General features: G+C 32.8%; 1 protein-coding gene across 1 annotated transcript; it reads left to right on the forward strand.

Annotated features, from left to right (window-relative positions):
- Positions 1-7,375: 7,375 nt before the first annotated feature.
- On the forward strand, positions 7,376-7,702 carry LOC145666110 (uncharacterized). Its single transcript, XM_081733200.1, has one exon. The coding sequence runs from the start codon at positions 7,376-7,378 to the stop codon at positions 7,700-7,702; it is 327 nt and encodes a 108-aa protein (XP_081589326.1).
- Positions 7,703-26,841: the final 19,139 nt, after the last annotated feature.

The following is a 26,841-nucleotide window of genomic DNA, read 5'->3' on the forward strand; positions in this document are numbered from 1 at the left end:
TAGGTCTTGGGTTATGTTCTTTTAGTCCCACGGAAATTCTTCGAGAAATTCGATTCACGTCGTGAAAGACGTTCTTTCCTTCTGGACCCTCCAAGTAATTTTGTTCACTCTCTCTCTCTCTCTCCTTCTCTTTCTACTCATCCTGTCTTCTTTCACATATCCTCTCTCTCTGTCTTTCGTACTTCATCTCCCCATTTTTTGCTATTTCTGCAAGTAAGAGAAAACGCCGAGGGGGTAATTTCAAGTTCCGTCTGCACTGAATTCTATACGGCAATTTTCCCAGACATGGAAGTGTCCCATTTTCATTTTCTTTTGTTACCCTGTATCTACTCACTGTGTCTAACTTCGTATGGTCCTCTGAGCAAACCTGTTATTGAGAAGAGTATTTTTAAATCAATGAAAAGGAACCAGAAATGGCAAGAGTGAACGTGATCTCTTGTTTACAAATATTCACAGAGTTCCTTAAAAAAAAAAAAAAAAAAAAAAAAGAAAAAGAAAAACCTCACCGGAAGTTCAAATTGAGAGGATAGTAAATATCATTTCTGGAAAGTACAAACAGTACAAGTTTGGAGGCATTTGTTTGCTTTTCTACGCCAATTACTATTTTCATTTACACGATTTTATTTAAATTTTAATTTTCTCTTTGAGTTGAAACGTGTGTACTAAGAAGCAAAACAAGCTAGTTTGCGTTCTGGAATACTGTTAGATGTACATGAATAAAAAGAATTGTAAGATAGATACATATGCATTTATTATACTTAAGTTTATATGTTCTGAGTGTCCAGGATTGCATGAAATATAACTTAAGGACTGTTTTGAATAAATATCATTTCACTTATGGGTATTAATTATACCATGTATATTGAATTTTCATAGATACACAAAGAGTGAATGAAAAAAAGAGCAGAAATGATTTCGTTTGGTTTGATTTTCGTTTTGATTTTAACGTCCCTTTCAATCAGCGAGGCTATATGAGTGGTTTGATTTTAGTTTTGCGTTCCTTTAACAGCGAGGTTATATGAGACATGGACCTACAGCTTAAAGTGGGATTCGAACCACATGAGCTCCCGCCAAGAATCGAACATACTTCACCCATGCGAAAGGCGCGTACGCTAACCGCAAAGAAAGAAATGCGTTTTTAAAACTTTCGGAGGAATTGTATCTGAAAAGTCTCCACTATGCTCTTTACTACTTTTTCCTTTTTATTTTTTCTTCTTTTTGTAAATAAATTAATAACAGCAAACAATAAGGTAATTTTGTAAAGCGAACCTACTAATACCTAGCACTAATTGTTTTCTATAACTTTTATATTATTCCAGAAATTTCAGCAACTGATAACTATGACATTGTAAACTGTACACGAAAACATTTAACCTATAAGAAAAAGATTTGAAAGAGTTAATAACTTTATTTAATTGTAGTTTATAGATACTATCCGTTTAGTTTTTAAATTAGTCTACTCTGTTTTCTCCCCTGATATACCGATAAGTTTCCATTATTGTATTCTTAGATAATATTCTTAAATCATAAATCCAGCTTTGTTATCAAGTAGTTTTATATATGATAAAAATGTTTTCTCCTCTATTTTATGGAGAAATGTACTTTTAAAAAAGAATTATGAACTTTGAGCACTTATTATTGTTACTCAGTATATATGGGTGGGACACAGACTTATGTTGAGCTGATGTTTTATTACAATGTACACATAATTAACAGTTTTTTTTTACATAATCACCCCCCCCCCCAAAAACACCTCCAAGAGTAAACTACTGCTTGTGAATATTATTAGGATAAATGAATTATACCAAATTATGAAGTTATTATTTGAAATATTTAATTGTGAAATATAAACAAAATCACTTGAGTTGTTTTGGGGAAAATTGTTTTAAAAGAACTTTACTCCTAAGACTAAACTACACCTAATCATTGTAGCTCCTACCTAAATGCAATACTCATTATATAGGCTATTATTCACTATCTCCTGTACATAGATATTAAATAATGTTGGCGAGAGACTAACATCTCTGTCGAACTCTCTTCCGATTCTAGATTACTTTAAAATAGTTGTTGTTCGGACTAAAAGTAAGGCAGAATATTTTTGGTAAGAACTTTAAAATCCCCTTTTTACAAGGAGTAATGTGTCACTGTTTGAAGCATCCATGACATTGTTAGAAGAAGATGCAGTAGATACAATCTGCTATTTCTTTTATTGCATTTTTCTTTACATATACAATATATAGCTAAATGAACAATCTGCCGCAGTGGAATAAATAGTATTAATTAATACTGACAATAAAGAACATACTATTTAGTCCCATAAAATTATTTTTTCCAATTTTGTCGAAAACTACGCATGAATATTTACCTTGAAACGTGTTGTATTGTTCGACTCGATGTGAACTATTTCTTCATGCATTTTTCATCTCTGCACAACATTATAGTTAAATAAAAATTAAAAGTTAAGAGTTAGTTATAATGTTGGTCTGATATCTGTACCTTATCATTACAGTGATTAAGAAAAATCTTTTCATACCCTTCCCCTTTCCTCTTTTCATATAGATTTTTTCTTTCAGTGCTTGTGTACTTAAGGATTTGAATTTTACATAAAATTGTAATTTTAAAAGTCCATAATCCTAAATAATATATATAATTACGATTGAATACGTTATGAACTGGAAATAAAACGTTTTAGGCGTTCTATTAAATTTTATTGCACTTAAGTATCATGGCTTTGCTGAGAAACAGAAATTTCAGTTAATAAATAAATGTAAAAGGCCTATAGCATCAACATTTTTTTCTTTGGGATTATAATAGTAAAGCTTATTATTTACAGTATCCTTTAAATTTATCAAGTTGAAATAATTAATAGAAAATGCTAGCAGTAATTTTTTCTTCTTAATCGTCACATCTGTCACAGGTGGTACGAACAGATATGATTGGCTAAAATTACAGCTTCCAGATATCTAGGAGCCGGGAGGATGAGATAAGAAAGCGTCCTTTTGACTACTGCCAGTTTTGAGTGAAGATGTGCAACCAGATTGTTGTGACAATTTTCAAATATTAAAGTTTTGGATGAATGGTGTATTGAAATTACAGATAGATTGAAAATACAGATGATCATTCGAATATTCAGACCATAAGTAAAGTGAGTTGCTTGGTGGGAATCGTAATTTTGGATAGTGGAAATTAAAGAGTCTTCATATTGACAATGGATGCTTCGCTGGGTGAATAAATAAGTAGCCATTTGGAAAACCCAGTGACCAATTAATGATTCCTTGAATAGTAAATTATTTTTTTGTATGTTTTCTCTCGCTCACAACTAATTTCTGTAAAAATGAAATGAAATGAAATCTTTGAGTTTTACGTCCCACGGTTATGCCGGTTAGGCTAAAGGATACGGTGATAATGAGAAATGATGAAATGGTGGAATAAAGAAAGTGGGAGGAAACGGGAGAACCCCGAGAAAACCCACGCACACGGTGTTTGTCCACCACAAAGTTCACTTGGGGGGTACTGGGATCGAACCCGGGACCCCAAGCACCAGAGGTGAACGCTCTACCACTGAGCCACCGCGGCCCCACAATTTTTGTAAAAAAAGGGGTGGGGAAATATAATTAAATTTTAGTTATTGATTTGATTCAGAATTTTGAAATGGGAAAAGATAGTGTTTACGTGATGCATGTCCGTGTAGCCATGCGGGGTAAATAGGTTGTAAGTGCTAAGGGTTGTAATGTAGTTTTGCTATATTTCTTTCCTCCCTAGGGACCTTCAGTTCCTAGCTGAGTTTTGCTTTTCAATATTAGAACATTATGTGATAAAATAATAAGATCTTAGTCTACACTCTCTATCCCCTTTTTATTCTTTTCTTTTATCATAATCAATAAATAATACAACATGGCTTCAAACAGTTTTAACAATAGTGAGAATTTTAATGCACATATTTAATCCCACCACATAACGGAAAGTTATTAATATTTTAGTTGATGATATTTTTATGTTTAGTGTAGAAGTATGTAGTGTATATTTGTTACAGTTTTGTTAGGATGCACACTACTGATTATATTTGACTTACATTTATTTTGTTTGTGTATGACTAGCCCAACATGGATAGTTGAGTGATTATGTTGGGATACGAACTACTGTAATTCAGTGAGGGAATCTAGGCTTTCGAAAGTTTTGATACCTGGTTATTGTATGTATATTGGACAATCCTCTTCGTGGGGCAGAGTGAGATTTGAGAGTGCTTAACGTGAACATTGAAATTTTACATTTTATTCCAAAAATTTTAACTTTCAATAGTAAACTATTGCATTAATGAAGTGGCTTTGTTGTACTTGGTTAGTTTATGATCCGTTCGTAGTTTGAGATTTGGCGCTACTAGCATCGTACCAAAAGCTTATTGTTGATAAACAGTGCCAGTTTATAGACTGTAAACATACATGATATTTAATATAATTTCTTGAAATGAACATTAGAAATTTCGTTTACCAGGGTACGTGAATATTTCGTTTTGATAGGTAAACCTGATATTTAAGTAAATAATTCAGTGATGGTATTGCAAGAGATGTAAACAGCCAATAGAATAAAAAGTAGCTTCGTAAGCCAAAATAGCCGTATTGTTTACATAGGTGTTTGTGACGGTGAGGGTGTTACTGAAGCGTATAAGTTGGGAATAGTACTGAACGTAGTAGGAATGATAAATAAGATTATTTGACAGTTAACATACAGAAGGATTAGTTTAGATGGACGGAACGGGAGTTTTCGTGGAGTATTTTTCTTTCATGACGTATCATATGTATACAATACTCCGATGGTATTGTGTACATATGACAACTCATAATACAATACAAATAATTAGAGGTATATTAATACTATTATTATAGTATGGGATTTTTGAGTCTATGGGGCTATTTCGTGAATTGGTTGGTGTTTCGTAGTACTGACGAGTACTTGAGAATATAGATATGTTGCTTCGGTGTTATGAATATTATGAATATAATAGGAGCCCACGTTTATATAAATATATAAGCCCAATGATGAGTATACATATAAGAGGCCACAAGATGGAAATGAGTGAGTGAATGTGATCGGAGTCTCCCAGACGTTTCGTCGAGAACTATAATTTCGGGAAAGTTAATTCGCATAATTGGGTTGAGTGGAAATTAGTCGCAATTTGGTGTCTAAGTGAAGGCGAATAGTGTAATGACGTCGATGCGTATAGATATCTTGCGAAAAACCATAAATATGTCTGTGTATGAATTAGCATTATTATTATACCATATATTTACAATTTTTATAATAACTTGGAAGATTTTAGTAAGGACTAAGTAATACAGGTTAACATATCCTATGGATTTTTTTCAATTCATTCTTTTTCAGTTTTTTTTATTGTTTTCTAAATTCGATCAAAGTACTTTCTTTCCACTTTGTTTTCGTGTGAGGGGAAGTTTTCATCTCTTTATATACTTCATGGTTCCTTCGGGGCAGGATAGCGCCGTGATGAGGGGGGGGGGGTATGTATGTGAACTAATCCCTTTTTGCTTATAGTTAACATTTTTTCTTTTATCAGTTTCCTTGAACTGCAGTTTTGAAACCTTTTTCTTTCCTTTTTAATCGACTCTGGCGGTAGTGAAATTTATTATTTTTATTTTAGAAATCTCTAAATTCGAAGATGAACAAGCCTTGGGGTATATTTACTAGTCCTGAAGGTCGCCTAGCGGAGACGGAATAACTATGGCACATGTATTTAGGGGAACTCCTTAACAGTGGTCCTCCTTCGTATCTCTGCTTGGTCACAGACTTCTAGCGAGTTTCACAATAATATAATCGGTCTGTATTGCGATGACCGTAGGTTTTGGCTTATGTATAATCTTTTCGGCTTAAGACAACGAATAGTTGCATTTTTTTAATCTTCGACGATCCCACTTTGCTCGGTCTCTTTCTTTTCCTCTGGTCTCTTTTACTTGTATCTCTGATCAATGATGGCTCCAAGATATCGATTATTCAAAATTTAATAAGCTAGTGTTACTAGGAATTGAAAGAGATTAGATTTTAAGCTATATGATATTTTTTAAATATCGGCTTGGAGACATTCGATGATCGCTGTTTTCAATTTTTTTCTTCCCTCTAATTAAATTTTTGTGTCATTCTTTTATGTCAGTTTTTTGTATGGGAGACCTTAATCTTCCAGAGATAATTCAAGTTTCTCCTTTTTGAATTTATCAGGCGCCTGTAAAAGTCTTTTCAACTTTATTAATTTATTTGGTCTAAATTCGATTAACAATATACAGAATGAGAATGGTCGCACATTGGACTTAGTAATTACTAATGTTGATGACGCTTCTATTGAAAGAGTAGAGCACCCTTTGGTTTCTGAAGATAGGCATCATTCTGCATTGGAAGGCTTATTGTACCTAAATCAACCATCAATAAGAGATAAACTGCAAAACAATTTGCAAAGTTTTAACTTTAGAAAGACAAATTTTACTAAAATGTACAATGAATTACTAAATGCTAACTGGAACTGCCTCAAAGATCTGAATGATATTAACGTGATTGTTGGTAAGTTTTATGAAATTATTTATAATGCAATACATGTAAGTGTTCCCTCTAAGAAATTTTTGAACACAAATTATCTCTTGGTTTACGTCCAATATTATTAAAAACATTATCTCTTGGTTTACGTCCAATATTATTAAAAAAATTAAATGTATGTCCTATCACCATAAAAATGAAGAAACTGGGTGATGTTTCGTTTCACAAATGGGAATTTTGTAAACTCCGGAAAGAATTGAAAACATAAATAGCATTAGAGTATAAATCTTTCGTTTTTGAATCGGAACACATGGTAGAGAGGGATCCTAGTCAATTCTGGAATTTTATAAAAAGTAAAAATAGACATCTTTCTACAGGCTTCCTTACTTATAATGGTAAGAAACTGAGAAACAATAATGATATTGCAGAGGAATTTGCTAGCCATTTTAATTCGGTTTATAGTAATGGCAGAGCACATTATGATACAAATAGATTCATGCCTGATGGGACAGCTTACGAAACATTAGATATGTTTTTCTTAAATGAAATCGCTCTAGAGGATGTTGAGAAAGCCATAAGAATGTTGAAACCCAAAAGACCGTGCGGATCGGATGGTATACCACCGTACATTCTTAAAGGTTGTATAGACATTCTTAAGCATCCTCTACATACAATTATAAATATGTCATTAAAAACAAGCGTGTTTCCAGACAAGTGGAAAGAAGCCATAGTTTGTACTATCCCTAAATCTTGTATTGCGAAGAATATACAGAACTTTAGGCCTATTTCTATTTTATCAACATTTGCCGAGGTGTTTGAGCAAGTAATATTCAAAAGGATAATGTGCCATGAAAAACCCGTCATGTCAGTATATCAGCATGGCTTCTTAAAGAATAGATCAACATCCACTAATTTAGCCATTATTACAGATTTTATTGTAAATGAATTGGATAGAGGCGGTCAAGTGGATGTGATCTACGCTGACTTTTCAAAAGCCTTTGATTTGGTAGACCATGGTGTACTGTTGCAAAAACTAACGACTTTTAATTTCTCTATGCAAGCAGATAGCTTTTTCGCATCCCATTTGCAAAATCGTCAACAGGCCGTCATGTACAAAGGATATGTATCTAAAAAATTCACAGCCTTATCTGGAGTCCCTCGAGGTTGAAATCTTGGTCCACTCTTATTTCTATTAGTGATAAATGACCTACCGTCTTATATTCATTATTCTAACACTCTTCTATTCGTCGACAACCTTAAAATATTCTCCAAAATTAATTCGCTTGAAGACTGTGCAAAACTGCAAATAGACTTATGTAATATTAGGAACTGGTGTGACAATAACAAGTTTAAGTTGAACATAAATAAATGCAAAACTCTTTCCTTTACCCGCAAAGAAAACACTATTAAATATGACTATTCTATTGAAGGAACTATTTTAGAGACACCTACTTTAATTAAAGATCTAGGAGTGCTATTTGATCCTAAATTAAGTTTTGCTCATCATATTGAAACAATTTTTAATAATTCATATGGAAATCTTGGCTTTGTTATGAGAATAGGTAAGGAGTTTCAAAACGATGCTACGTTAATGAAACTCTACTTTTGTTTTGTGAGATCGCAATTAGAATATGTGACTCTGTCTTGGGCACCAAAAACACAAAAACACATAGATATGATTGAAAGAATACAATCAAAATTCTTGAGATTACTTGCTTATAGAAAAATTGGCATGTATCCAAAATACGAGTCGTATTCAGAAATAGTAAAAGACTTCAATATGAACACGTTGAAACAACGGAGAGAACATACGGATCTTTTATTTTTATACAAATTACTACATGCTAAAATTGACTGTCCCAATCTTACTTCGAAGGTTCAATTGCATGTCCCATCAGGTAAAACCCGCGTAGGAAATAGCAGTACAGTTTACTGCAGAAAGGCAAGAACAAATATTCTCGCTAAGTCTCCTATATGGAGAATGAATGCTTCCTACATTGCAATTGAAAGGATAACTTCTATAGATGTTTTTGGAATGTCGGAGACAGTATACAAGAATAGCCTTAAAAATATGTGATAATGAAAATATATAAATGTATAACATTGTTTAAATATATATATAACTAAGGGTAAATGCATTTGTAAGGAACAACATTGTAAATGGGCTTAAAGCCTATTGTGTTGAATAAATAAATAAATAATAAATAAATATGTACTAGTCCAAAATAGTGAAATAATTTCCTTTTCTTTACAGAATTGGTTTGTGAATGTTTTCTTTCTGGGTTATTCTTTTATGCGGATAAGTTTAATACCTTTTTTTCTTGCACTTTTTCTCTTTTCTGCTTTCTTGTTATTTCTTTCTTTCCTCAGTGTAACCATCCACCTCATGTCATCTTTAACCAAGAGACACTTGTTCAAAACACGGTTAATATATTTATTTTGATTTCACTACTAGGTAGCTACAGTTTTTGGCTACCGCTGCAATAGAGATGACATGAGAGAAAGGGAGTTACTTATCATTAACGTATGCTGTGTATTGTTCTTTTGATTTGTCATAATTAAAAGCGTTGTGAGGGTTGTGCTTCAGTATAAGTTAATATTAATCTGCTCGCATTAATTAGTATAAGATAAAACATATACCATATACCAAGACATAAAGACACACACACACACACGCATATATATATATATATATATATATATATATATATATATATATATATATTTGTACGGTTGAGTATATGTTCTCATAATTGGTTTCATAGAAAATGCAGGAAGAACTTTTGTGAACCTAGAAATTGATACTGTACGATAGCTATGCTGACAGTTGAAGTATACCCTTCACCACGCTTTTAAGTATATTTTATCTTTAGACATTTCATCCAGTTAAGCGCTAATAATTCCAGTATTATAGGATTTTATTTATTATTTTTGTTTCCATTAATTACTATAATATTAGTAAAATTATGTAAGATGTACAAGATAAACAGGTAAAACCGGAAATGGAATTTAAGCTTGTGTAAAGAACATCATAATTGGATAAGAGTTTGTGTACACACCGTTATGTATGCGTGTTCATGTACGCATGTATTTATGCGTGTGTGAGCTTAATGTATAATATGTAATTATGTAGATAGCGTAATATTTAATTCACAAACAAAAGAGCTAGAGTTAAGCATTGATGAATCTGGCAGTGAATCACAAGGAATTAACACTCCCCATGTGTATTGCGTGTTTCTCTTCCACCCACCCCAGATTAAGGGCATGTAAGTGGAAGAGAGAAGTTACTTATTTAGATTCCCTGCGTGTCTCACCCTTTTCGTGTCCGTGGGCTTAAGTTTGCAACTGTTCCGCTTAAGTCTTTAACCCTTCTGTCGGTAAATTGAGTCTGCACGAAAGCGTTTGGGTCTACATATATGTTGCACTATAGGACTTTGTTTGCAGATGTTGTCTTATTGGTATGTGATATATTGGCAAAATTCCTCTCTAATATATTAGATTTTTCGTTACAATTTTTAACTATTTTATCTAATCAGATAAATGAGCTAAAGAATTCTTGATTCATGATTATGAACACTTGTAAGTGGGGATATTGATTAAATATTTTCCTTAAAATTTAATAGTCTTACACGGTCATAGACGACCTTTCACTGGTGCACTATGATACTGGTATAATCATAGCTTGAATTCATCAGTTGGAATAATTTTATCATTATTTAATTGTTTGATTTTATTTTTAGTTTAGCGTCTCTGTTAGCAGCGAGGCGATATGAGACTTGGACCTACAGTGAAATCCAAACCACATGAGCACCGCCGGGAATTGAAGTAGAATCTCCCACGCAAAAGGCGCGTAAGCTAACCGCTTAGCCACAAGGGAGCTGTTATTTAATTGTGCAAAAGTATTATAGTTTAATTCAGGATTTCTCAAACTTTGCACAACGATGCTTAAAGTTGATTTACAGGAGAGCTGCAAAAAATATTTGAAAAGTATCACTGAAATAATACTTTGGCTAGATGCTTTCGAGCTAAAAAGTAAAATAAAATGAAATTTATTGTTTTACGTTCCACGGGCTTAAAAAGACAGCCGATTACTGAAAGTGAGTGAATTTGAAACAATTGGTGGAATGGTGATGTTGGAAGGAACGCAAGAACCTCGAGAAAACTCACGTGCGATGCTTCCATCAAAAATTCACATGGCCTGTATCAACCCAGGGGCTTTTGTCATTCGAGGTGACCGCTCTACCAATAAGTCATCATCGTTCCAGTATTTTTGGGTTCAGGCGAAATTTAAATTAGTTAGGCAAACTAAAAAAAAACTTAAGTGTAAATAATTATAACTTTTAATTAATGACTATTTTAACCTATATTATACAGCAGGTCGAAGAGTTGGGGGCAAGAACTGCTTGCCAAATAATAATAATAATAATAATAATAATAATAATAATAATAATAATAATAATAATAATAATAATAATAATAATAATAATAATAATAATAATTTAATTTAATTTAATTTAATTTAATAACACATTTAAATTACTAAGAACAGCGTTAGCCAAATATAGCAGTGTCAAGATAATTGAATATTTTGTGCATAATACAATTAAAGGCTTAGAATTCAATGTTAGTACCATATAAAAGTACAATTGTAAGATTTCATAGTTTAAAACTGAATCATATAAAGTAAAATATAACAAAGTAAAAGACTAAAATAACCCCCAATCTTGATTAGATTGTCTAGTAATAAAATATAAATATAACTATTTATATAAAAAAAATCATTTATGAAATGTTGTTATCACAGGATAAAACAATATGAAAGTACTAAAAACCTGAAACAACCTTAATTTCTAAGAGTCCTGTCTTCTGTTATTAAACATAGTAAGTTAAGTGCTTAATACAGATTTCTTTGTGTTTTCCTTACTTTGTGTGAGATATTATTTCCAAGGTACTGACTGTATAATTTATTTTGTGGAATGGTCTCTTAAAATCTTAAGGCTTGTTGTTCTCTTCTTTGTGATAAAAAGTTTGAATTAAAAATCTCTAATAACCTAATAACCTTGTCACAATAGTATTGGTACAAATGTTAATGAAAATAAACATATTGTATAAACATTTATTGGGCCCTTTCTATTTTGTCATTATTTGAGGTGTCTAGTTTCAAAAGCCGCTAAATCCATTTTTTTTTTTTTTTACCGGAATTGAGTTATATGTCGCTTGTTATATGTTTGATCTAAAGGAATTCCATGGAAACAGATTTTTGTTTAAAAGCTTAATATTTCATACTAAAAAGCTAGTTCAAATATGGGACTTTGTACGTGTGTATATGGAGCTTCACTGCACGTTTTGCAAGATTACTCGAAACTAAGCGAAATGGATGTGGTGAATTTTGATACTAAGCTCCTCATTTGTTTTACTGTTTGACTAAATCGCACTTGCGACTTCAAGTTTAGATCTGATAACAGTTTTTTTTATAGTCTTATATACGTGGTGCGATTCTTGGTATTCGACCAGTTTCCAAGTACATTATCTGTTGCGATGTTTGCATGTTTGATAACGTCGTTGGCATGGAGGTTGAATGTAAGTTGATGATCAAAAGTTACTCCAAGGTCGCTAACAGAGTCTCCCTTTTCTATAGTTTTACCGTTTAAATTATATTTTGTTATCAAGTACTTATTTTTTTTGTGTACGCTACATGTTTGCATTTACTGCTGTTTATGCTCATGCCGTTATTATACGCCCATTTCTAAATGCCACCTAATGTCTTTTGAATGCATGTTTTGTCATTTACATTTGTCGCCGTTTCAAAAAGATTTACGTCATCAGCATGAAACCTTTATACTCAAGGTTGTACATTATATCATTAACAAAAACTGTAAACAATAATGGCTCTAGGACTGATCCTTGAGGGACGCCCTTTAAAATTTCTCCTTCATCTGATAGCACATTATTTTCTTTTACTTTAAAATTGCTATTACTAAGAAATCTTTTGAACTATGCTATAAATAATGTGCCCAACCTAAACAATCTAACTGTTGTAATAACAAAGAATATTGTACCATGTCAAATGCTTTTGAGAGGTATATATATCACATCAACTGTTTTTGCACATGATGCTTCCGATATATAAACAGTAATTTCTAAATTTGTCATTATCGACCTATTTTTTTTTTTTCAAAACCAAGTTACTATTCTATTATAAGCGATTTTAACTGAAATGGTAAATCGTCATAGATCAACGTTTGGAATATTTTTCCAAAGGCATTTAAGACAGTTATTGGTCGATAATTACTTGGATTTCTTTTGTCTTCCGCTTTGAATATTGGTACAATAATGTTCTTCTTCTATTGATCTGGAAAATTAGCTGTCCGTAAAGAAATATTATATATATCAGCAAGGACTGAAACGCAATGTGGTTAATACATGCTTTGATTACATAATTGGGAACTTGATCCTGGCCTATTGATGTACGAGATTTCAAACATTTAATTACTTTGAGAACATCAGCAGCAGATATGAAAGGAATGCCAATAATACCACTATTAGCATCTTGATACACACTTTTGATTTTAATATTCGTGAAATTACTGTTTTTTGAAAATAGCATAAAAATGCATTAGCTACACCGTATACATCTTGATATGTCTTTCCCTAATAATAATAATAATAATAATAATAATAATAATAATAATAATAATAATAATAATAATAATAATAATAATAATAATAATAATAGAACTTCAAATTAAGCATTTTATGAACTGTTGTCCTCTTACATTGAACATTGGTTGAAAGGAGACAGAAAAATAACATTTAAGTCAATTGCTGATCAAACACTACAGTCGACTATCTCAAACAGGTATAGGTTACACAAATAATAGATTTTACAATTTGATAAGCTAAAAGTTACACAAGTTGTAATAGACGCAGTATTGTATATATTCTTGATAGTTCTCAGTTACTAAAAACCTAATAACTTATTTACCTTCTTCCATTAATATCAATATAAAATGTATGGAATCTTAATTACTAGTCATTTTAATTTTAATAAAAATCAATTTAGTAAAAATCACATTCGTATCACAATCATAGCTTACCCCTTTACAATAATAATGGTAATAATAATAATACCATAAAGAACTATATCACGCTGATGAAAATAATTTCAGGTTTAAGGGAAATTCTTGGATATCACGTCTCCTGGTGGGAACACTATGCCGAAATCGTTCGGCGTTCTCGGACGTTGGTGTCAACTATAATAACGGTTGAAGCAACCATATTTTATATATTGACGCACGTCAATAGGTGAAACCAACAATTATTTGCCGACGTGCGTCACCATATTAAGTATAGATGTTTCAACCTCATGCTTAAGGTCGCATTTTATTCGAAGTTGTACTAGGAGTATAGATTCAAACCAATACATAATCCTGTGTATAATTTGATAATGGTTGGAAATTAAGCATCATAAGATTCTGAAATACGAAGGATTTTACTCAACATATCTTCTGTTATGGAAAGTTAAAAAAAAATGAATTTTGTAAACGGATGTAGAAATACATAAGTGTTACGTGTTCTTATGTAGAAAGTTTCCTTCAATCATAAGAAATATAATACAATTTACAAAAATTGCCATAACTTAAATTGTCTTGAAGTTAAATTGCATAAAAATCACCTATACAATTTGAAATCTGTTTAAATTCTCCTATCCGCATTATTATCATCGATAGAAATTTTATCCTTTGTTTAAGACTGTGCAATAGTGCTAAATGTAAAATCAATATTCATAAAATGTAGGGGGAAGATGTATAAGAAATTGGGTTTTATTTACATGTTCTCTTATTTTGCTGTACTAGATTTGTTTTCAATCATAATAAAAGTAAGAAACGAATACAGATCTAGACATAGTTTAAGTCTGTGTAAATTAGTCTTAGGGTAATTTCTCAACGGATTCGTTTTCTTGTAGGCAAGTGTGAAACAAGAAATGCTTACTCGTCAAAACGCTGTGTTGAACAATCGCGATTAATTCTTTCCCATTATTCAATAAAGAAATGTAGACCAAGCCATCGGTGAAAAAGAACGCCATTTTAATCAAACCGAGGACATAAATATGACCGCAAATCAAGTTTTGGGCTGTTTACATCTTCATCGACAGACTGACACCTTAGTTCATGCAACAGAACAATAAGTGTTTTTTCTCTAAGCGCCTCTATTAAGAACAGTACTTTTTGTAGCAGTAAGAAATGAAACTACAAAAAAAAAAAAAAAAAAAAAAAAAAAAAAAACTAATAGTGAAATTCTGTCATCCATATATTGTGATGAGTCCACGATCCAAGAAATGTAATACAAGCGGAATTACACAAGAAATCAACATCATCAAGGAAGAAATATATTGGCTACAGATCCCAGGACACATGATTCTGGATTGTCAAGAACACACCATATAATTTCACACAACGAGCTGTTGAAAACTTCAAAAGTAGTGAATACAGCAACTATTTGAGTTATTGAGTAATGCAAGAACCAAACTTAGGACACAACGATTCTTGTAATTGTTGTTTACTTAAAAATTAGGATTTACATACGCAAGCAATAAATTGCTTAAATAATTTATTGCTATGTAATTTCTTAAATTTTACCTAATTCCAAGCACCTAGAATAGCACATGAGTTTAGATTTGCTATAGATATGGTGTCCATTAAAACAACCTTATGTTTCATGTTCATTTGTCGCTACTAAAACCGAACTAATATAGGTAATTATTTTGTACCTTGTTTTAACGTGATCTTCTGTCTTATTGACTAGGAAGATGGAACGATCATTTCGTGTGCGTGTTCAGAGTTTTTAGAACAACAAGCGCCTACAACAATATGTTAGAATACAAGGACCGAAAGAGACAGAGCTGCAGACTTTTTATATATATATATTTTTTTTTTCAAATATTTGGAAGTATGGGAAGTCAAATTAATTGGTATAAGGTTTCTTACGTTCAAGAGAGACTTAGTGCATATTATACTGTGGTATTTATGAAAAAAAACTTTTTAAAAGTACAAACCTTTTACAGTAATTTAATTTTCAACTAACTTAATTATCTGTAATTCTTTATCATGATTATCAAAAGATCCTATGCTTGGTTCTTTACATTTTTTTCAGACATTTTTACTAATATAGATGTAGAAGTTTCAGTTTAGCAGCTCTCTGGTTTAGCAGCTTTATTTTGAAACGCCAACGAACAAGTAGTGGTAATGCTTGATCAAGTGGCTAACGTGCGTATTTTCTGGGTACTTGGTTCAGCGATCGATCTCCGGCGGGAGTGCTTCCCTCGGGTAAAATTGAAGAAATGGTACGGATCCTGTTTCATACTGCAGGCTGCACATCATGTTGCTTCGACACTAAATACGATGCAAAATTCCAGACAATCGATTAATTAACAAGTGAAATGTTTATTATGGTCTGGATTTAGCGTGTAAGTTTAATATATGTTATGAAGTGGCCTAGTGCAATTTAAAAGAAGTAAATGTTTAGGTTTTGTTTTGACAGAATGATCACAAAGCGTTGTTCCAATCTGTGGAACCTTCTCTCAACTGAATTTTCACTACAATTTTCCTATTTGCTTTAAAAATGAAGCATATAACAAATTGGGCATATTGTAAATACAGTTCGTCCCAAGAACAATATCTCCACTATGAATTTTGATTGAAAAATATCTTTTAATAAGATTTTTCGTTCAAATTTGTGTTTCTACTCGGACTGTTTTGGTTATTAGGTAATGGTTTTATTCTTAAATCTTTTGTAGGACTTTCTACATATATCTTGTGTAATCGACTAATTTTATCTGTTGTGTGTTTGTTTAGGGGAAAAATATACTTAGTCTATTTTTTTTTTCGATTCTCGAAATTATTCATTAAATAGGAAACTGAAGCTATTAAGGTCAAAGACATGTCATTTAGTGTAGTATGTGGATATGAAATGGCAGGAATATGTTTAAAGTTCCAAAATGCTTGCTCTAGATGGTGCCGGTGTTCGGTCCCCGCCATTTTTTCAGTCATTTGTTTTCTAGGAGGCAGAATGGTGGGAAAAGAGTGCACACTGACAAGTTTGACTATTCCTGGTGATGTAGTCTAAATTACAAAGTTGGGTTGTGCGAATGCAAAGCTGTTCCTGTGTTAATGTCCGTTACATTCAGTGATTTGGTCATATATTTTTAATTTTTACACCATGGGAAAGAAAAAGGATCTATCTCTAAGAAAGCAAGCTATGATTTTGGGACTGACGTTGCAGGCAATATCGAATAGAGAAATCGCAAGAAGGTTAAACATTAACTACAAGACAGTGGGTAATGTTTCAAAACGTTACACAAAAACTGGAATAGTAATTCTACGGCATCGATGTGGACGTAAAAAAGGCAAACCCGAGATTGTGGAGGGCAATCAAAAGGATTGCGAAACAAGAGACAAAATTAAGTGCAAGGCAGGTTGTTGCGAAGATAAAGGAGAACTTACGTGAGGGCATTTCACAGCAAACAGTGTTAAGGCATCTGTCGGTCATGAATATTAAAAAGAAACCGCCCGTATGTAAGCCTCGCTTGACACTGAAGCACATCAAGGACAGAAAAAATTCGCGAATATATTAGGATAGTGGACAGTTGATGATTGGAAAGCGGTAATTTTCTCAGATGAGAAGAAATTCAACATTTTCGATAATGATGGTGGTGTAAAACTGAGGAGGAACCCGGAGAAGAGTTAAAGCAAGAGTACATCATGGAGAAAGAACTGTGACATACTAAAGAAGAAGCTTTCTAATATAGCTAGGGAACATTTCAGTGGTTGGACCTTTGACCATTCATTTTTCAAGATGATAATGCATTATGCTACCGATCTAGAGTTGTTCAACAGTGTAGGTCAGAATTAAGTATCTAGAAGTTATGGTGACCGGTCAATTCGCCTCATATGAACCCCATCGAAAATTTGTGAGCTATTATGTCTTTCAGATTGAGGAAATACTGTTGCAGTAACAGAACATAATCAATAGGAAAAATTTTCATGTTATTGAAATCAAGCCTGGTACATGTGAGAAACTTCTTGCATCAATGCCAAAAAGAGTTCAGGGTCTTAACAAAGCTAACGGATGACACAAAATGTTGAAACACTATTCATTTCTATGTTAAATGTAGAGATGCAAAAAAGCCGCCTCTTTTGAATCGATGTTTTTTTTTTCACATAAAAAGCCGGCTTTCTTTTGAAAAAAAACGAGAATTTTGGAAATTTTGGCTTTTTTCATTTTCATGATTTTTCTATCTAAATAGCTTTCTTATAGTATATTCTATACTTAAATAAGAATTTCATGACCTAAATGCAATATTTCGCTCTAAAATTCACCATCAAGATGGATGGAGCACATGTTTTACGAATTAAAGCTAACATGAAGAATGTAGTATTTGAGGGCAATTTTAGAGGCTATTTAACTTTATTTTAACTTTTGAGTTATCGATATTTTTTCTTCTCGATATCATTTCAGTTTGTCGTCTGTTTCATTTCTAAGAGCTTAGTACTCTAGCTTCTAACGCAGAAGTTAAACTTACGTTTTTCTATATATCCGTCAAAGCGTACGTTTTTCAATATATCCGTCTAACCGTACTTCCACATTTCTGTTATACTGTAGCTGTGCAACGATTTAGCATTAATTTTCCGGATACAAACTTGAATACTAATTTATACAAATAATCAGTAGCAGATTTAGAAACGTACTTTGGGACGGGTTTCTCTGATTGTTTCATTTTCTAAAATCTCCTAATTTTATTTGGGAGGAGCTTGAAGTTTATGAGTACAGGCATAACTAATACTGTATTTCGTTTCGTTTATATATTTAGCGATAATCTTCCGGATACAACCTTGAAGATCATTTTATACTGAGAATCAGTGGCGGATTTACAAAAGTATTTTGGGAGGGTTTTTTTCTTACTAATGTTTAGTTTTTCTAAACATTCGTAATTTTTATTTGACGGCAGCTTAAAGTTAATGAGTAAAGGCATAACTAATAGATATTTCGTTTGTTTTAGACATTCCGTAATTTTGGGGAACAGGCTTCAGTTCGAAAGACCGCCCCCCCCTAACCCTCGCAAAACCGTCACTGCTGGTAATTAGTAATAATAACGATTTAAAAACAATAAGAAATGAAGTCAGCCAACTCACAGTACACGCACTATTTCTACTTCATAGATGGAATGAAGAAAAGTTTTGTCAGAATGGTCGAATGCTGAGTTGAATTCCGGACTTCTCGATAGAAGCGCAAAAGCTCCAGTCAATCATGTTTGTTGTGCAGTTGTATTTATCTTAACTTAAATATATTCCGTAGTCCTTTTTTTTGTGTGTGTTGGTGGGGTGGGGAGAGTTCCATAATGATATGAAGGGTGTGAGCCAAGAACATGGTAACTAACAAATTTTCAATTGCTGAGTTACGCAGCATCAGATAGGCAGCAACGCATATCGCTTCGTTTAATCCCTCATGTATAGACTTATGTGAAAAATCAGCTTTTCGACTTTCAAAATGGATTGTGCAGCAGAAAATTTCTAATTTCTTAAAATAGTAAAATTATGGGTTACCATGTTCTTATCTCACACCCTTCATGTTCAATCCCTCTTGTTAAAAATACAGAAAACTTGAGGACTGAATAAACCGTGATGGTGCTTATATAAAACTGTAGAATTTCAAGAATATACAAAACCAAAAGCTCTAGGTGTGCAGCCTTTAAGTGTATCATATAAATCTAAGTATTTTTCTTATGTTTTATTTTAATTTTATTTTGTTCCAAAAAGAGGGTATGGAATATTTTGAAGTAAAAATACTACATAGAATTTTGCTACTTATTTGAGTATTTTTTAAAAAGAAGTATTTACTTTTAGGGTTGGCTGGTTTACACCAGCTGTTTTTCTTCTTTTTTTTAAAAAATAAACAACTGGTTTAAACCAAAAAAAATAAATAAATAAAAGGTACGAAAAATGCGAATCGTGTGAACTTCATGGTGACGTTTCCATACATCAAACCATCTGCATTAGTTTTATTTCCTTTTCACCTTTTAATCAAGGTGTCCCATGTTCAATTCTCGGTCGAACCACAACCTTTCTTTCATGCGTAAACAAAGTAGCGGTTCGGATGTCACTTTAAGCGAAAGTCTTCTCCTTGATAACCTCGGTATTACGTAAGGATGTTAAGCCTGAACATACGAAACGAAACTAAATTGTATATTTCTGCATGCCTGAATGCCTGTTGTTTTATAAAGAAGCCAAGGTTGCTTAAATATACTGATATAAATTGAGAAAATTTATCGATTGCCTACGTAGCTTCCAACATTAGCTTGGATTGTATTTTCAATGATATGTACGCACTAAATTTGTAATTTAATATCTCAGTTTTAGCGTACTGATTATGATACGTTGATCTTTAAATTTTACATGCAAAGCAATAACAGGATTTTTTCCGTTATTGTTTTACATTTAGAGTAATGACGGGATTTTCCCGATGGCTAGGGCGGGAGTTTCTCAATTTAAGAAATTTACTGACCGGACTTCTTTAAGCTTATGTGACCTCTTGCAGCATAACCCCGTTGTTGCATAATAACACCAAGGCGAAACAAACTTATTTCTGTCAATATGAAATCCCGGCGAGAGCTCATGTGGTTCGGATTCCACGTTAATCAGTAGGTCCACGTCTCATATAGCCTCGCTGCTGAAAGGGACGCTAAACTAAAATCAACTCAACTCAACTCAATATGTAATATAAATACATAAACCAAAATATCTAAACCCAAGAAAACCTGGTTTAAACCAAAAAAGCCTAGTTTAAACTCCCCCCCAAAAAACGGGTTTTTGGCATTTTCAAAAACAACCATGGCTCTTGCCAACCCTGCTTACTTTTGTATGTAGGAGGTTAAAAAAAATCTTATTATATACAGTGGTTAATCCTTTGGAATTCATAATGTAAATATGTTGAGAAGTAAAACTGTTTGAAATATCTTTTCGAAATTCATGGTTTATTTTCGAGGTTTTATATTATTATCGACATCAACCACTAATTAAATGACTTTTTGTGTTGTAGGGAAGCAAAACAAAATCTGGTTTATCAATTTAAAGCAGAATTTTCAAAAAAGCCTAAAATTTACCAAGCAAAAAAGCGAAGCAGAAAAAACCGAGTTTTTTTTTAAAAAATCCGGTTTTTTTCCGAGCCCTTGCATCTCTAGTTAAATGTAAACTGTATTGTAAAGCAATATCATGATAGGTGATATGAATAAATAGTCTCTCATTAAAATCATGAACTAAGCTTTTCCAGAAAACATACCGGTGGGGATATTTTTTGGACCGAACTGTACTTGAAGAACTTAGATTCATTTACTACTTTATAACTCAATGATTACTATTGTGTCATATTTTTATAGCAGTTACCACAAATGAATATTTATTGGTTAAATATTATTAAAACAAAACATATGACATAAAATCTCTTCCTGCTGGTCAAATGGCTAGTGCGCGCGCATTTGGAGCACAATATCCCGGGTTCGATCCCTTTTGGAGACCTTTAAATTTTTAAGCATTACAATGGATTGGATTCTAGCCTAAACTGTAGGTCTATGTCTCATATCGCCTCGGTGCTGAAAAGAGATGCTAAGTTCCAACCAACAAAGTTAATATTAAATAATCAACAAAAAAATTGATTTCATGTATTATGACTGTTTTGGCTTTATTAAATGCATCCGTGTCATTTTAGAGTATATCTTAAATTTCTTCACTGGGGAAGTAGTACTGGTTTATGATTTCTTCACCACTGAAGATATTTAAGGTATATGTATATGATAATGTTATATATTTAAAGATTATTATTGGTGATATTTTCAACATAAATGGCATTTTGTTACAGTTACTACACTTGTTTTAGAAAATACTTCCATAGTCATTTCTCTGCCCGCATAACAGATATTTCTATAAACACTAACCGTTTAGTCTCTTAAAAGTAATATTTTGATTTCCTAAAACAAACCTTTTCGTGTCTTAATACTTTTGATCTCTTAGAACTAAGTTTTCAACCTCTTAGAAATAATCTTTTGATCTCTTTGAATTAACCTTTTGATCTCTTAAAAATAACCTTTCGATCTTTTAGAATTAATCTTTTGACCTCTTAGAACTAACCTTTTGCCCTTTTAGAACCAATCTTTTGATATCTTAGTACTAATCTTATGATTTCATAGAACTAATCTTTTGATCTCTTAGAACGAATCGTTTGATCTATTAGAACTAACCTTTTGACCTCATAGGACTAACCTATTGATCAATTGAACTAATCTTTGAATAATTTAGATTTAACCTTTTGATTTCTTAGAACTAACTTGACCGAAATTTTGAAACAAAGATTCTGTTGATAGAGTTTGACAGTATGATTTTTCGAAGGATGTTAATAATGTTTATATATATTGTCCTAACTAATTGCAATCTATTTTATTTACTGTGGATGAAATATGCTGGGTTGCATATTATAAGATCGTCTTTAAATAAATAACTGCAAATTTATGTAACGCAAATATAACATAAACTTTCATTGTAGAAAATAACAGATTCCCAAAGTGCTCAGAGTTTCAAAGTGTTTATCGTGGAGCTTCATTTAATTTTGATAAAGAAACCTTCGTGCATTAGTTGCAGTGCTTTAGCATAGTCGAGACTCTTGGAACTATTTAAAACGAATACTGCCACAGAAATAGAGTTTCAACATGGATGGTTTAAAAACTCACATATCGTTGGAAGAAGACTACAGTAACATTTCTTTTCAATTGAAGTCTAAAGATTGAACTAATTTTTCTCATGGATAACATTGGCCTGATATGGAACCATTTTAGAAGGTGAGACTAAAAAAAAAAAAAAAAAAAATCTGAAATAGGAAAACAAGAACCATATATACACTTAATTGCGAAAATCGGTTGACGTTGCTGAGAAATCGCGAGAGAAAGATCGAAGGAAGTGGCATAGTTTCAGTGCTGTCGGTTTGATCTTTATGAGTGCAGTCAAATGTCGTTTACCGTGGTGATGGCAACCCGATGGGAATTATGGGCATTTGATTGCGAAATGATAATTGGTACTTGACAAGTGGTATGTTCAATTTCGGAATTCGTATGGGCATTCCATGATGTTAAGGATGGACCGTGAGCACCGCATTGGAAGTATTATGTCTCATCAGGAACAACGCGATCACTGTCCACGTGTTCAAGAATGACCGCGATCGGTAACATCTGGGTAGCATCATACCGGAAAACACACACGAAACAGTGCAATAACTGAAAGTACTAATTAATGCAGGACAACCCAGCAATGTGTGTCTTAGTTAGGACAGTACAATTTGGTCTTCATGGGGTATCGCAACATACTGACATGAGTGCCGCTATTATCACAACGGTAACTCAAGTGAGTTCAGGAGCACGTGGATTCGGCCTTAGATGACTAACAACGTGTAGATTTGTTAGATGAATCACCCTTCCAGCTGGTATAGCGCGGACTTCATGAGGTTCCGGATCTAAACTGTGAACAAGGCACTCATCAAGCTTGTGATGACTCCATAATTTTTTGAATCATGTTTACGTGGCATGAATTGGGTTCTTTATTCTATTTGAAGCGAACATTGACCGGCGGTTGCTATGTTTAGCTCCTTGGTGGCCATATGGATTTCGTGTATCCCACCAAACATTAGAATTTGGCTGATTGTAATTGGGGGATTTGGGAAATTGAGTCTGCATGGCTTTATATCCCTCCAGCGTACTACCAGCAACTTGTCACTTCTCTGCCACGTCAAGTTGCTGCACTTAGCCATGCACAAGGAGGTTTTACACGTTATTAGGTGGGTACCCAATGATTTTTCATATTTATGCATTGAGGCTAAAGGAAGCGGGGATGAGATAATGAACAAAATGGTTGAAAAGGAGCAAGAAAACGGAAGAACCTCAAGAAAACTCACGTATACGGTGTTTCATGAAGTATACGCATATGAAGTATACGCATATATATTGTTTGTACATATCAAGTATATTTAAAATAATAAGAAAGTAGTAAAGTCCCATAGAGTTCCATAGTCTAACTTAGGAAATAGATTGGTCACTTGTAACGTGGATGTCATCTTTCTAAACATCATTACTACTGTGGCTTCAACATTTCAATTTTATTTCTTTCTATATTTTAAAGGAAGTGTTATCTTCGAATAAATTATCAGTTTTAAAATAAATTTCAATTAATTATCGAGCTTCTCGAAAGAAAAGGAGTTCCCAGGGAACATTGAGTATTATTTGAGAATAGAAATAAGCCTACATATGGATGTATGCTACTTACATTTGATGTTATATTAAATGTATTTGTTACACTCATATTCTCGAGGTATTAGATTACCTCTAAACCAGTAGATTATTTAAAGCTAGTAGTCTAAAAATAGCATTAAGTTAAATATCGCTCAACAAATATACACTGATCTTTACATGAGCTTTATTTACAGTGGCTTATAATTACATTAACTATCATCAACTGTAATGTGAATTTAATTTGAGATTTTTGAAACGACATGCAAGATGCAGTGTGTAAGTTAAACAATCTTATTCAACTTGTATTTAGGAATATTTTATATTGCTTGGTTAGTAGTATATCGAGGGACGACAAACTTTTCAGTGGGATAATGTTGCTCTATATTTCTGTAAGAATAGAGCTTCAATGAGGGATCAAAGGTAGGGATCAAAAGAGAGGTATTGAGTGGATGAGTAACAACAATAGACAATAGAGCTTGTAGAGAGATGTACAAGTAACTGCTTAGTAATGGTGTTTCCCTTGTCACGCTCAGTTAATCAGTTTATAACCCTTTACACACTTATTAATGGATGAGTATACCGTCTCCCCTATTCCTCTTTCTGAGTCATTTATCGACAAATATAGATTGGATTATGGTCCGCTCTGTAATACATACTTCATGCCTAATAAACGTGAGTCAATTATGAGATTGCGCCGTTCCTTTCAAATGATTTGTATCATTTGGACTCGATTGATATTAGCAATATGAAAAAAACAAAGCTTTATACCTAGTTAGCGAAAATATGCTTCTATACCCTAATGTCTCGACAATTGACAGATTGAGACCCGAAGTGAGTTATGCCTAGCTATGAAATGTTGCCTTGTCGCTGTGTTTTGTATGTAACACATGTAGAAATCTTACATTTTCTTTCAAATTAAGATAAAAATTTCACACATATTATTTTCTTTATTTAGCAGTAAATTGTAGTCTTCATTTTTCTTGCTTTGATAATCCTCTTTATATCGGTGTTTTTGCTTTTAAACATTTAATTAAGTTGTATCAGTTTATTTTATTTTTAAGCAAAATTATAGTGTCATCAACTGCAAATATTCTTTGTTTTGGAACATAATGATTACTTTCTAAATATGATTACATATTGTAAAAATGTTTTCCAGTCATACATAAAATATTAAAAAAAAATGTTCCTCTGGCATAATCGAGCGTGTAAAGCAGTGGTTCCCAATCAATGTATTGCGAAATTATCGAATTTAAAAATTATGAAGCAATTAATAATCTGTTGAAATCAATTTGGAGACAGACTGTACCAGTAAAACCTCCTTCGGCAGCAATAATGCTCAATATTAGAAAGAATCACTACTTTATAGAAACGTATAGGTTTATATTTTATAGATAATCTGTCTATGGTGGATTCAAATTCCATACAAGGCACGAGTATTTGTACTATTCTTTCACAATTCCCTTCGGTATCGTTATCCAATTTTCAGTCTTTTCGGGGATAAAGGGTGTAGCACTAGGAAAAAAATACTACAAAATGAGAATTAAATTCTCGTTACCTTGCGTACATAACTCGACTTGAAAGAGATCTGAATTCACCAATGAATACTTAACATTTCTTAACTTAATTCTGCCTATGTATAAGAGTACAGAACACTTCAAATAGAGATCGGTCCCTAGTTTCTTATTCTTCCCAATACGTTTTCAGGTTTCTTGTTTGTTGAACAGAAATGTATTTATAAGGACAAGTTATCTTAATCACTATACTTATGAATCTTCAAATATAACTGAGTTTTTATTCAGAGCCTATGTACCTCGGCTAGCAACATCTGAGAATATGTTCCGTTATACATTTTTAGATGTTTTTGTAAACTTCCCGAGTCCATAGTAGTGTTACCACCTGTCCCGATTTGGGAGAAAATATCCCGCGCTCCAATGTGGCTCTGTCATGACTTTAAAATGTCTTGACTTCCATGTTTATTGATGAAGTTGGTGAATATTAATGTTAGTATTGGAATATTGTTTCCACATTACTATATAGAGCCTTCCAAATAAGAGGAAACCTCACAACAGCGGCAAACAGATAAGAAGTAGCAATGTCCCTATAGTGAAGGTCCATTGTTACTATTGAAGCTGTTGGTTAGAATTATGTTTATCTTGTTAGGCGGAGAGTGGGAAATGTGAGTTGCACCAGCAACAAAATGCTAGACCGATCGGTCATGCAGTGTTTGCCGATAATTTTTGCGCCGTGCTAGCACTTTTATTGTGTTATCTTGAGGAATACTACGTGCCTACAATAAAAATGTATTAATCTGTTGGGATATATTAATTATTCATATTTTTACTTTGCATGTATGTAGGTAATAATATATACGCCTATACATAGTTTATATAGAATTTAAAATGGCTTTAAGGACCTATACGGTTTAAATTGTTGCATTTTCCTTTTATCAATTAAATAAACTTGGTTCACGCTTTACTAAAAAAATTATATTAAATCATTACGAAAAATACCTCCTCACCTACACACTAGCTGCATGAACTTTTCCTACATTTTGCTTTCGAAGGGTGGCAACCCTAATTTTTGAACTTAAATAGCACTAAAACGGTCACCAATCAATTTAGTAACCTCCGACAACTATGAATTCGACACTAATATAGGTCATTTTCAATTATTTTTGTAGTCGCCATTTCCTTCTCCCCTCAAAAGTACTAAGGGAAGTGAATTTTGGTTTAGGCGGCATCAGAAGTGTCACTGTTCATCTCAACAACTCTGAAAACTGCGGATTCGACAGTATTATCGGCAGTTTTGATCATTCTTATATGTAGCCCCTCCCCTTCCCCTGGGTGTGAAAGGGGATCTAACCCTCACTGGGGTATGAACTCGGACTTAAAGGGCATCGAAACTGTCACCAATCAGTTCATGGACATCGAAAACTATGAATTAGATACAAATATCTGTCGTTTTCGATCATTTTTATATGTATC

This window comes from Thermobia domestica, chromosome 12 (assembly GCF_964235325.1).
Source record: "Thermobia domestica chromosome 12, izTheDome1.hap1.1, whole genome shotgun sequence".
Classification (NCBI taxonomy): domain Eukaryota; kingdom Metazoa; phylum Arthropoda; class Insecta; order Zygentoma; family Lepismatidae; genus Thermobia; species Thermobia domestica.

Bases quoted from the DNA above. Each gene is read 5' to 3' on its own strand.
- LOC145666110 (XM_081733200.1), top strand. From the start codon at position 7,376: ATGTGCCATGAAAAACCCGTCATGTCAGTATATCAGCATGGCTTCTTA.